Raw genomic sequence first — 13303 nt, forward strand, 5'->3', positions numbered from 1 at the left:
GTCACTCATTTTTGGTACTGTTGGCATTTTTTTTAGGACAAATAGTTATTACAGAAAACTACCATGTTCATTTTAGGGCACTTGTTAGATTCTCTGGCCTATGCAATAGATGCTAATAGCAGTGACTAGGGTGACAACCAAAAACTCCCCAATCATTGTGAGATGGTCCCTCAAGTACAAAATCCTGCCCTGTGCCCAGCTGAAAACCACTAGGATTGAATGATAAGGGGATGGCTTTCATTTTCAGACTTCTAGATCTCATCACAAAACTAAGAGACCAGGACAGTGAATGCTGGGTAGCTGGATAAATAATATACTGAAGATTATTGTAAATTACTTTTTTCTATTCCTTTTTTTAAAAAATAAAATAAGGTCTTATGCTGTAGCCCAGGCTTAGCTCCAGACTTGTAACTTAACCTTCTGGTTGCTAAGATTGTAGGCGTATGCCTAGCTCCATTCTTGTTTTTTAGTCATCTATTGTAGTTCATTTAATAGTCAGGAGGCCCAGGAGACTAAGGTCTGGAGTAGGCCTCATATGGGTTGATGTCCCACCAAAAGGCTGGTTCTTTGTGGACCTTGAAGCTGACTTTACTGTTAGGGCTGAGCTCTTGGTAGAGAGGTGATGTACTTCATGTGAGTACTTGTCCATCTCTACTGCTGTCTCCTCCTAGGCCTTAGCTGTAAGTGGTAGCCATATTTTTGGTCAGAAGTGCCCACAAATGTTTTAAAACAATTAGATGCCATCAGAGCCTAGCATAAATTTTGCATGTGCAGGCAGCAGACATTTGTCTATTACCTTGACTATAGGCTCCAAAAGGCGGAAGGAGGGTGTTACCCAGAACTAACCACTATTCCAGATGAGAACATATATGATGACCTATTCAAATATATTTGGTTGGTATATTCTGAAGTACTTGGTTATATTTACTGTTCATTGCATAGAGGCAGTTCGGCATTCAAAATAATTCTTCCCCTTGTCACTTTTTGATATAGTCTCAGCATTGGTAAGTCTTCTAAAGCACTGGAGCAGGAAGGGTTACAGAACAAATTTTTTTCTTAAGGAAGCTGTGCAAAATCCCAGGGGTGACTGGCGGTCTTCAGCCACAGTCAGGGCGACGAAGAAATGCTCATTCCACACTCTGTGATCTCTGCACTTGATGTTGACTTAAGGTTCTTGCTGTTGCTTCTTGGTTTATCACCTCTCAATGTCTCTGAGCTATTTCATTTGTGTATATAAAAAAAGGAGAAGGAAGGGGGAGTGAAAACATGAAAGGAGTTGTTACTTTAGAGAGGAATTGTTTTCAGAACAATATAGGTGTTTAGAACTATGCAGTTTTGAGGCCTGAATCACTAGGTAAGTGTAGGCATGAGCACAAAAAACTATTTTAGATATTTGGCAGTCTCACCTCAAATATTGTCACCTTGTTGCCTCTGCTATTTACAAGAAAGACTTGTTTGTTTGTTGAAGTCTTCCAGAGGAGAATGCATCTTCACCATTTACCCAAGCCCGAGCACACTGGATCCGAGCAGTTACCAAGGTCCGACTCCAGCTGCAGGAGGTAGGACGTTTGTTCCAATAATGGCTGGGACAGTTTTTTCCTTTGAAAAATTTGGGAGACATATGGTGCTGGAGAAGCTATCAGTAATTAGTCATCTTCTTACAGTGTGCTTCTGGGAATGCATGGCAATTAAGCTAGAGCCTTAAGGGATGTGAGGTGGCCTTGGTTTTTTCTAGGCTGCTTAATGAAAGTCAATTAGGCCTAGTAGGTGGGAGCTTGAAGGCAGGGTTAAGTGCTTATTCTCTCTACTGTTATCTCTTTGGTGTAATGTTAAAGGAGGAAACAAGGCCTCTTAGGTAATTTATTATATTTTTTGTTGGCCAGTTCAGGTGCTACTGGCTTATTTTATTGACATTTTTTTGTGGAAAATTTGGACCCCAGTTTAAGGCTCTAAACATGGACACACTAGGATGTGCAGTGAAGGCATTGGAGAGAGGGCTCAGTGGGTAAATTTGCTTTCTGTGCAAGCATGAAGCCTGAGCTTGGTTCTTAGCACCCATGTAAAAGGCTGGGTGTGGCTGCATGCACCTGGAACCCCAACACTGTGAGGGAGGTGGGTCATGATCATGGGGGCTTGCTGGTCATTATCCCACCTCAGACCCTGTGAGCATCCCTGTCGCAGAGTAAGGCAGAGAGTGATAGAGCAGGGCACCTGACTTTCTTTGGCCTCCATGCACATGTACACATAGGACATACACAGAAACACTCACGGGGTTGGTAAGGGAGTAACACAGAAGGAGGGAGGGGGGGAGGGAGGAACAAAGAATAGATGATATAACTCCACAGCAGGGACCTAAGGCAGGGACCTAAGGCAGGGACCGGAACAGAAGCTATGGAGGAATGCTGCTGATTGGCCTGCTCCCATGCCTTGTTCAGAGACCTTTTTTATGTAGCCCAGGACCACCTGCCCCAAGGTGGCACTGCTCCCAGTCAGCTGGGCCTTCCCATGGCTGTTGTTAGCCAAGAAAATACCCTACAGACTTGTCTACAGACAATGTGATGGAGGCATTTTCTCAATTGAAGTTTCTCCTCCCAGATAACTTTGTTTTCATCAAGTTGACATAAAACTCAGCAGGACAAAAATATTTTTTCCACTTTTAGCATTAAAAGTTTTCTCTTAGCAAAACATGTTCTTATCTGTGCATCAGAAGACAGTCTACAAGCAGAAGGGCTGTGTTAAACGATGGCAGTAGCAGTCGCTAGTGTGAAACTTGGTGAAAACTCAAGCATGTCTCAAGTACACACAAACCCTTTAAACGCTAACTTGAAACCTAAGGGAAGTTTCGGTACAGTCGTACCCCTTCAGTAAATGCTGCGTCTGCCACACCTCACGTGTGCTTCACTGTCTTCCTCTACCAGGATTACTCTGTCTGAGTCACTTGAGAGAAAGTAGTAGACAAGAGAGTCTTCCACTCCTAAATATTCACATCCTCCCTAAAAACAAGGCCGCTCCTGTGAGTAACCGTAATCACGCTATCAACGCTATCAATAAGACAGCAGGAACTACACCAGCATCAGGATGTCCCGCAGATTGGCAACTGCTCCCACAGTCTCTCTTTCCTTTCTGATCCCGAGTCCTTTAATCAGTGTCTTCTCTGTCTCAGTCTTTGTTATCCTCACAGTCTTAAACAATGAAGACTTTTATTCTGTAGCTTCATGTTAGGCTCAGACCATGCCTACTTGATAGGAGTTATAAAAGAAGTGCCCACTGTGAACCTGTCCTGCCATAATTGACATTAGCCCTAATGTTTGGTAGAGCAAGTATGGCTCAGGTCTTTCCCTTTGTAATGAGGGCCTCTGAGACTGTTGGTGCCTTGTTCCTACTACTGATGACATCTGTCTGCAGCTACCACTAGTTGCAGGTGCTAACTTTGTTTCCACCATCTTTTCTACAGTGGGAAATGGGTGTTCCAGTGTAAAAAAATTCTTTTTCACCTATTAATTTAATTCAGTAATACTCATAGGTTCTTTAATGCATCAGTTTTATTATTATCATTTATTTCTATAAATTATTCTAGCAGTATGAGGATATTTGTAAATGGCTCTGGTGACTGCCCAAAAGGGCCTGTGCCTTTTATAGGGCACACTGGCAATTTAGTCCCCTATCAGTAATGCTGGGCTTACTTTTCTTTCCAATGTTTTTCTTTCCTAACCCACCAATAGGGTGATTTGTCAGAGTTTGGGGGTTTTGATATTTCTTTAGGTGGTAGAATCCTAGTAATTGGTTTCTTGCTAGTAAAGTTGCATATTTTTCTTACATAGAAAGGCTAATTAGAAATTATTTTGTATAACTAATCTATTCTTTCCCCATTTCTTTTTTAAGATTTACTTATTTATTTTGTATACAGTGGTCTGTCTGCATGTGTGCCTGCAGGCCAGAAGGGGGCACCAGATTTTATTATAGATGGCTATGAGCCACCATGTGGTTGCATGGAATTGAACTCAGGACCTTTGGAAGAGCAGCCAGTGCTCTTAACCTCTGAGCCATCTCTCTAACCCTCTTTCCCCATTTCTACTGAGTATTTTCTCCTTACTAATTCTCCAAGATTTTTATGTTTTAGGGAAATTAACTCTTTGATACATGTGTTGCCATTCTTCTCTGTGTATCATTGTGAGGAAATTTAAAAAATTTTAAAGAACTATGTTTTTCTAATCTAGAAAATAAAGAAAACAATGGTGTTTTTCACTTAGCATTGTAAATCTTCCAGGAAAACCATGACTTTAGGAAAAAACATCAAGAAAAAAAAAAGTACAGACTTCAGTGGCTCCACATTGTCTCCATGATACCCTAAATTCCTTCTGGACTTAGCTCTGCACAGTTCAAATTGTGAGTCATGGGCCAACACAGCCTAGGAACTGTTTGTTTTTAGTCTTTGATGAAAACCCACTAAAATTGAAAGTGAGCCTTCACAGGCAGTTTGAATTGCCATGACATCAGGCACACCAAGCCCTGTCTCATTGAACAGGGATGAACCAAAACTACCAGACCATGGCTTTAGGAATAAAAACCCAGGCCCTTAACGAAAAGAAGTTTGGAAAGCATTAGTCAATACTTGCAAAATATTTTGTTAAAATTCTCAGAGACTTTGCACTCGCTACTTTTTGTGCCTGGGATTTTATCTTATTTCATCTAGATAGCTTTTTATCCATGTCTATTAATACCCAGCCAGGTGTGAGGTATTTGGAGAAAGTCTCCAGACTATGTGAGAACTATTTAGAATTAGCACTCACCATGAGATTATTTGTTGCTATGCCTTTCTTAAACAAAAGAAAACAACCCCCCCCCCAAAAAAAAAAAAAAAACTTGTATAAGTTCTTGGAATGTCAGGGCTATAGCATATGTGATAATGTATGATATAGACTAAGGCAAAGAATGTCTAGCAAATCATATTTAGTTATTTCACTAGCTAGAAATGCCCTTTATTTCCACAAATGCCTTCACATATAAGTCATGTTTCTGTTGTGATAAAATACTATAACCAAAGGCAATTTAAAGAAGAGTTTGTCTGTGGTTTGGTTCCAGAGGACTAGATAGTTGTTGAGGAAGCATGGTGGCAAAAGCAGGAAGCTGAGTGTCGTAGCTCAACCACACACAGGAAGTAGAAAGAGGGCGCTTAAATTGGGACAAGGCTATAAACTCACCCCAGAGATGTTCTCCTTTCAGCAGGTTCACCTCCTAAAAGTTCTCTAACCTCCCCCAAACAGCACCACCAACTGGGGACTTAGTGTTTAAAAATGAGTGGGGATGGGGCAGTTCTCATTCAAGCTACCACAGTGTGCTTCTGTGCTTTTTGTCCTGTTTCCCAAGGGCTAGCCCCTAAAGTTCTTAACAGCAAAATAGTAACCGTTCACAGCAACTGTTCTTTCTATGTTATACATATTTAAATGTAAGGTTACTTATTATAGTATTATGTTATATATAGAATTATAAAATGAGTGGTATTTTGTTTTCTCATTTATGTAAGCTTAATTCTGGGTTAGTAAATGTTTTAAAGCCTCATTTAGTAGATTACTTCATAATATGACTGTTCTTTATCTACTTCGTGATGAATAAGGTTGTAAATCTTTTTTTTTTTTATTTTTTTAGACAGGGCTTCTCTGTGTAGTCTTGGCTGTCCTGGAACTCACTCTGTAGACCAGTTTGGCCTTGAACTCAGAGATCTGCCTGCCTCTGCCCCCCAGAGTGGTGGGATTAAAGGCGTGCACCAGCATCATTCTGCCCAGACTTTTTTTTATATATATAAATGTATTCATTTATTCATTTTATATGCCAATCACAGGCTCCTCCATCTTCTTCTTCCTGTCCAACTCCCCCACCCTTTTCCTCCTTTCCCCTTACTCTTTTCTTTAGAAAAGGGGAGGAGTCCCCCCCCCCTTACAAACCCACCCTGGCCCATCAAATCACATCAGGACTTAGTACATCCTCTTCTATTGAGGCCAGACAAGGCAGTCCAGCTAGGGGAAAGTGACCCAAGAGCAGGCAACAGAGTCCATGTCAGATATGACCCACGCTCCCCTTGTTGCTGGGGGACTCACATGAAGACCATGCTGCCCATCAGTTACATGTGTTATGGATCTAGGTCCAGTCCATGCATGCTCTTTGCTTGGTGCTTCAGTCTCTGTAAGCTCCTATGGGCCTACGTTAGTTGATACTGTTGGTCATTTTGAGGGGATTTGTCCCCTCTGGGACCTTCTATCCTTTCCCCCCCTCTTCCACCAGACTCCCCTAGATTTGTTTGGCTGTGGGTCTCAGCATCCGTTTCATTTCGCTGTTGGGTGGAGCCTCTCAGAGGAGAGTCGTGCTAGGCTCCTGTCTGCAATCATAGCAGAGTATCATTAATAGTGTCAGGGGTTGGCGCTCTCCTATGGAGTGGGTCTCAGGTTGGGCTAGTCATTGATTGACCATTCCTTCTTTCCCTGCTCCATCTTTATCTCTGCACATCCTGTAGGCAGGGCAAATTTTGAGTGGAAGGTTTTGTGGGTGGGTTGGTGTTCCCCTCCCTCCACTGGGAGCTCTGCCTGCCTTGGAGGTAGCTCCTTCATCTACATGTTCCCCGCATCTAGAGTCTCAGCTGGAATCACCCCTGTATCCTCCCAGGTCTCCAGCTTGTCTCAGAAAATGTCCTCCTCACTCCATCTCTCTTCTGTCTCCCAGCCTTCTCCACTCCCACCTCCTCCCTCCCCCATCTGATCCCAACCCTTGTTCCCCTTCCCACACCCCCTCCCATCAGTTCCCTCTCTTCATCCACTTTCAACATCCATTCTATTTCCCCTTCTGAGTAGGAGTCAAGTATCCTCTCTTGGGCTTCCTTGTTACCTAGTTTCTTTGGGTGTGTGAATTGTAGTATGTTTATCTTATATGGCTAATATCCACTTATAATTGAGTACGTACCACGTGTGTCTTTCTGGGTCTGGGTTACCTTATTCAGGATGATCTTTTCTAGTTTTTTTTTTTTTCATTTCTGTTTATTTTTTTAACTTACTTTAAAATACTCAAATAAATGACTGAACTAGGAATGTGTTCTTTTTGAAGAATTGATGAATTCATTAATTAGTTTAGAAATTTTAAAGTTTGTGCTTTTAGTGTCTGAATGTGCTGGACTGACTTTGAATATTAACATTTTTGTCACTTTGACCAAATGATGGTATCTGACTTCTAAAATTTGCATTTCTCTGTTATTTGAGTATTTCCCATACATTTAGAGTAATTAATACTGAAATGTTATTGCATTAAACAGATTTTGGGGCACTACCAAAGAAAGCCAGCTATGCTCATGCCATTCCTATAAAATTATCAGAGACTTAAGGGACTGGTAATTCAGGGTCATACTTGTGTTGTCTGCACACCTGGACATCTGAGCTTAATAAGTGTTTGATGACATGGCTGATGCTGACAAGGCAGTAATGTTGGTTGTGTGGGTGGGAATGGATATGAATCTGTACCTTATTTGGTTTAGTTGCAGAAGAATCTGGGGGAGGAGGTGAGACTTTTAGCTCTAGAAACAGAGACTGCGGTGGCAGCAGGTGGGTGGGTGTTCCAGGTGGAAGGGACAGTAAAGGAGAAGGCCATAAGGAAGGCTTGACAGGAGCTCTTAGGCTGCTGAACGCTGAGGAAGACAAGCTTTGGTAATCAAGTGAATGAATAGACCAGAAAATCCACATTTAAATGGAGCTGTGACAGGAGACACAAGACGCAAGCAGGTCAGCCTAAGAGAGGGCTTGGTAATTTCTCAGGGCAGTCACTGAAACATAAGCAAACTGGTTGTCCCTGCAAAGTTCTGTTCCCACTTGTGACTTCCTTCCAAGCCAAGAAGCTCCCTTCTGTCTCGCAACTCAAGCTCTAGAAAGGCTGTTCATTGAGGGCCAGTGATGATTCCCCAAAGAGAAGCAGGCCTTTGGGGACTGTATCTCTGAGATTTAAAAACAGGTGGAAAACACATTTTATAATCGATACTCAAGGGTTTTCTCTGATCATGGCTGCCCATCTTAACTTCCATTATTTCCGTTTTTGCCCTTTGATGAAGATCACTAGTTTCTTTTCCGTTTCAGACCATCGAAAGATCACAATGTTTAAGCCTTCCTCTGACCAATACTGTTCTCCCTTAAAGTTTGTTAACCGGGGGCTAGGGAGATGGCTTAGTGGTTGAGAGCACTGACTGCTCTTCTGGAGGACCTGAATTGGATTCCTAACAGCTCACAATTGTCTGTAACTCTAGACCAAGGGGATTTGGTGCCCTCTCTGGCCTTCTGTGGCACTGCATATACATAGTTCTCATATATACACACAGGCAAAACACCCATACACATAAAATAAAAGGTAAAAATTGTTAGCAATTGTTATAAATAATTAAAAAGTATGACAGGATACGAGACAGAAGATATGGCTCAGGGGTTCAAAGCACATACTGTTCTTCTAGAGGACCCAGATTTGACTCCTAGCACCCACATGGTAGCTCACAACTATCTGTAACCCCAGTTCCAGAGTATCAGTGCCCTTTGTGGCCTTTCCAGGGCACCAGGCACACACATGATGCACAGATAACAAGACACAGGCAAAACAACTATACCCATAAAATCATAAAAGTATTAACAAATTAAAAAATAAAAGGATATATATAATGTGTATATATGTAAAGGACCCTCTTCTGACTCCCATGTCTCCTACTCCTTCCCCTCATCACACTGTTACTGTTTTATGAGACTCCAGAGATAATGTGAACCTTTACAAATGCATGCTTGCATTGCATTGCATACTCACTCTCCTTTGCCTTGCTTCAGTTACTGCTATATATGTGTGTATTTTCCTTAATGGTGTACATAAAGCTACTGCTCTCTTAAGGCTGTTAAAAGTGGGTTTTCTACTAGCACAGGGTTACTGCTTTTTAAAAGAGCTATGTAGTATTTCTTTTGTGAATTTATTATAATTTGTATACTTCTATGGATGGATCTATGAGTTGTTTCTAATACTATAATGCAAGCTCTGCCAATTGGCCTAAATACTTGTTAGCCACAGTTTCGAATCTCTCTTCCTCATAAGCTCTTACTTCTTCATGACCCAGAGGGTCTTTGCTGCTTCTCTGAATACTGTGAGACTGCCCTTGCTCCCCTCATCCCCTTTGACAAACTGAGTTGTCCTTACCTGATATGAAAGATGAGACCTAATGCATTTCTAGTTTCTAACCTTGGCTAAAACTTGGCTGTTCTCTGAAATCCTCTTTCCTGAAGACCATGCTTTCTTGTATGTTCCATATATTTAGATCAGGAGTAAATCTTGGTTTTCTTTGACTTCTGCCACTTCCAAACCGTTAGCTGCCTTCATGCTTATGCAGCAAGTACCTTGTCCCCTGAGCCATGTCTCCAGGCCAGGGACTCAGTGTTTTATAAGGCAGCACCTTAGCCAAAGCCATCCAGCTAGTCAGAGTAGATTTCAGTTCATGTCTGCATTAGTGTGTAAGCCTGCCTGGTTTTTAAGCACCATTTTTCAGAGTGTGTCCCACATGGTTGTAGTCTTGAGCTGTTAATAGATATCAGGTGACAACGTTTCTGTGGCCAAAGGAGCTTGGGAGACACTGAGTTCAGATGTGACAGATTGCTCTTGGGGGACAATGATGTTGCACCCATGCTTTTCAGAATTTGGGTATACTTAGTCCCAAATTTCTTTAAAAAGAGACTCCCATAATACACAGCATGTTTGCTCACTTGGTAATGAAGTCTTGTTTTTCAGGAGCATCGAATTGGACTTGTTCTTAAGGAGATGTTATCTGTCAGGGTCATCAGTGAGCTCCAGCTACACACTCTGGCCACTTGCTTTTCTGTCCTTATCTTATTGGATGCTGCCTATTGCATTTGACACTGTAAGTGTACTCTCCTCTTTGCCTTCTGTGAACCGTCTCCAGCTTTCTTCTCTGATCGTACTTCAGTCTACCTTTTCTCATTTCTCTTTTCGTATCTTAAATGCTAGTCTTTCTGGGATTCTTTCCTCCATCCTTTTTTTTTTCTTCCACGTACAGTACACATTATTCCAATGACACTTCATTCATTGTGGCAAAAAACTGTATACATGTTCTTCCTTCTATATGCCTATAACTCAGATCTCTGTCCTGAAGTCCACATCATATTTCCAGCTGCTTCTTAGATGGTCACTTGTTGTATCAGCACTCTAGATTCAATACCTCCTAATAGAAAATGCCACCTCTTATTCAACAACATGTTTCGTGTGTTGGCTTTGATTCCAGTGCTCCCCAAGATGGTTGCGAACCGATAAGATGAGCCTGGGTTCTTGAGAAGTGAGAGAAAGCAAGGCCATTCTTCTTTTCAACAGAAGAACTAGAAGCAGGAATGTCACCTCTTTCCAAAGCAAGAGAAGGACACAGCAGATGTTGTGTGCAATGGGGAGGGCTGTTTAAACTTTGTGCAGCAGCAATATAGCCAGTGGGTTTTGTCAGGCTGATCGAAAGTTTTTCCCAGTAGGGATTGTATAAATACCTTTACTGCAGTTAATGAAAAAGGTATGGAGTAGGAAGGACAGTTTTCCTGAACTCTGGGAAGTTGCATTGTGAAGAATAAAGTTGTTTTTCCTAACTATAGTAACTATAGAACTCAGTAGAAAGAGATCATAATCATATTTTCCCACAGTCATGCTGGTCAAACAATTTAAACACACACACACACACACACACACACACACACACACACACAACTGATCTTCATGAGAGCAAAGAGTTGAGGTCATGGAAGTTAAGATAGGCAACCATGATCTGGGGTATCAGATTATGAAAAGTGTTTTTTCATCCAGGCATGGTGATATGCACCTTTAGTCTCAGCACTCAGGAGACACAGGCCAGCCTGGTCTACAAAATTAGTTCCAGTATAGCCAGGGCTACACAGAGAAACCCTGGACTCAAAAACAAAACAACAACAAAGAACACCAACCAAAAAAACAAAAAACAAACAAAAAAACCCACAAAAAAAAAAAAAAAACAAAAACAAAAACAAAAACCCCAAAACCAAACCCATTAAAAGAAAAGTGTTTTTCTAGTGCTACTAAGTTTAAGTGGTAGGGCTCCTCGGTTTCAGGAGATCGATGTCCTCTTTTGGCCTCAGTAGGCACTGCCTGCATGTGGTGTACAAACACGCATTTAGGAAAAGCTCCCATATGGGTGAAAATTTTTAAAACTGTTTTAAGGAGCACAAGTAGGGCTAAGGTGTAGCCCAGCAGTAGAGTACTCGTGGAGCACACACAGAGGCCTGAGTTCAATCCCCGTGCCACATAGAAAGGCCAAATAAAGACATACCTAGGAAAAAGGAGGAAAATAAACACCCCACAGATTGCTGTCTGCAGTATTTCCCATTAAACAAACAGATGCAGCAAGGAACAGAAGTAAAGTGTGGAGTCTGACACGTGTGGTGGTCACCTCTGGGAGAGAATTGGCAGTAATTAGATGTGACTGCTTTGTCCTGATCTGAGTTCTGTGATGCTGAGGTATACTTTTGACTTACATAGTTTTTTATACATATGTTACAGTTTAATGAAAAGGTTTTTTTATTTGGGGTTTGACTTTAATTTTTCTTTTCTTTTTAATTTTTTTATCGAAATAGATGTTTTAAACTTTTAACTCTTTCCTTGCTCACTTTACACCTCAATCGTCCCCATTCTCCTCTCCTCCTTGCCCCACTCTCCTTCCTGAAGTAGATTCTTATATCATACAGTATATCTTTTTTCCATCTGTCTGTCTGTCTGTCTATCTAATCACTTTACACCTTACCCCAACCCCCTCCCTCCTCTCCTCCCAGACCCACCCTCAGGCCCCCTTCCCTCATTCTCCCCTCTCCTCCTCAGAGAAGGGGAGATGCCTTGAGGTACCAACCCACCTGGTACCTCAGGTCGCAGGAGTACTAAGCACATCCTCTCCTGCCGAGGCCAGGCAAGGCAAGCTAAGTGAAAAGTAGCGTTGCGGTACAAAAGAGAGACTATGTCTACCTGTATATTTTGTTGTCTACCATCCAACAAACTGACAGATATTGGTAGTCACATTTCAGTCTCAACTACGTAGCCTGGCATTTATGACCATGACTTGGTTTGGCATACTTTTCTAACCATGTGAATGGAATTAGGCCTTGGAATCAGCCAAGACCCCTAGTTTAAAATAATGGGTTTACCACTCCTGCTTCTGTAACTTTTGACTTTGACTTAGGCAAATTACCCAGTCTCTTAGAAACTCAGTGTTCTCCCCCAGGAACGAATATCATACTCACCAACTAATTGCATGTGGAATAGAACCTAGCATATATTTTTTAAATTTAGGAGGAGGAGGAGGTTGAGACAGGGTTTCTCTGTATAGCTCTGGGTATCCTGGAATTCATTGTGTAGACCAGGCTGGCCTTTAACTCTAAGATCCACCTGCCTCTGCTTCTCTAGTGCTAGGACTAAAGGCATGCACCACCACAGAATAATATGCAGAGCCTAGCATATTATTAACAGCAAATAAATGCTAGTTTGATTTCCTTCTCAACAACATAACCTTTTTTTTCTATTAATCCCATTTTCTGCCTTGAATGCTCATTCTTTCTAGTTCCCATATTCAATAATACCCATACTTAAAAATCACTCTCATGTAGCATCTCCTTTGTGAATCCTTCCCTGATTTCCACCTCACCTAGCAATTCTAAGAATTATTTCCCCCTTAAATTTATTTACATTTTAACTTCTCTTATGATACATTTTAATCTCTCACTATAGGGTTTAGGAGTTGCTAAAGGCTGTCCCCTCACTGAAGGCCCAAAGAGCATCCACATTCTAAGCAGGCTGTTGTGAGAGGCAGATCCCACTCACTTCAGTAAACTGTGCATGAAAAGGAGGCTGAAAAAACTGCTTTCGGCCTTTGTCATTCATCTTTGTACTTCTTTTGACTGACAACAGTCCAGACATCTAGACAAGCATGTGCACCAAGGGTGTCAAGTTGTAGATGATCTTCTGTTAAAACGGCCTGTTTCAGAGTCTTTTCTGAGACTGATACTCCAAACAAGGACCTTGCATGGAGATAACCTAGACCCCCTGCACAGATGTAGCCCATGGCAGCTCAGTGTCCAAGAGGGTTGCCTAGTAAGGGGAACAGGGATTGTCTCCAACATGAACATGGCTGGCTCTTTGATCACCTGAGGGAGGAGGCAGCCTTTACCAGGCATAGAGGAAGACAATGCAGACAGTCCTGATCAGACCTGATAGGCTGGGTCAGAGGGCAGGA

At 41.9% G+C, this 13303-nt stretch overlaps 1 protein-coding gene across 7 annotated transcripts in view; it reads left to right on the top strand.

The window, feature by feature from the left end:
• The window catches only part of Unc13b (unc-13 homolog B), a 209801-nt gene that overhangs the window by 130477 nt on the left and 66021 nt on the right, over nucleotides 1-13303 (top strand). For all 7 annotated transcript variants that reach the window (XM_060378463.1, XM_060378471.1, XM_060378444.1 and 4 more), the window contains one exon: nucleotides 1469-1559. In XM_060378463.1, coding sequence (XP_060234446.1) covers nucleotides 1469-1559 — 91 coding nt within the window. The remainder of the gene's footprint in view (nucleotides 1-1468; nucleotides 1560-13303) is intronic.

This window comes from Meriones unguiculatus, chromosome 1, assembly GCF_030254825.1.
Source record: "Meriones unguiculatus strain TT.TT164.6M chromosome 1, Bangor_MerUng_6.1, whole genome shotgun sequence".
In the NCBI taxonomy this organism is placed as follows: Eukaryota; Metazoa; Chordata; class Mammalia; order Rodentia; family Muridae; genus Meriones; species Meriones unguiculatus.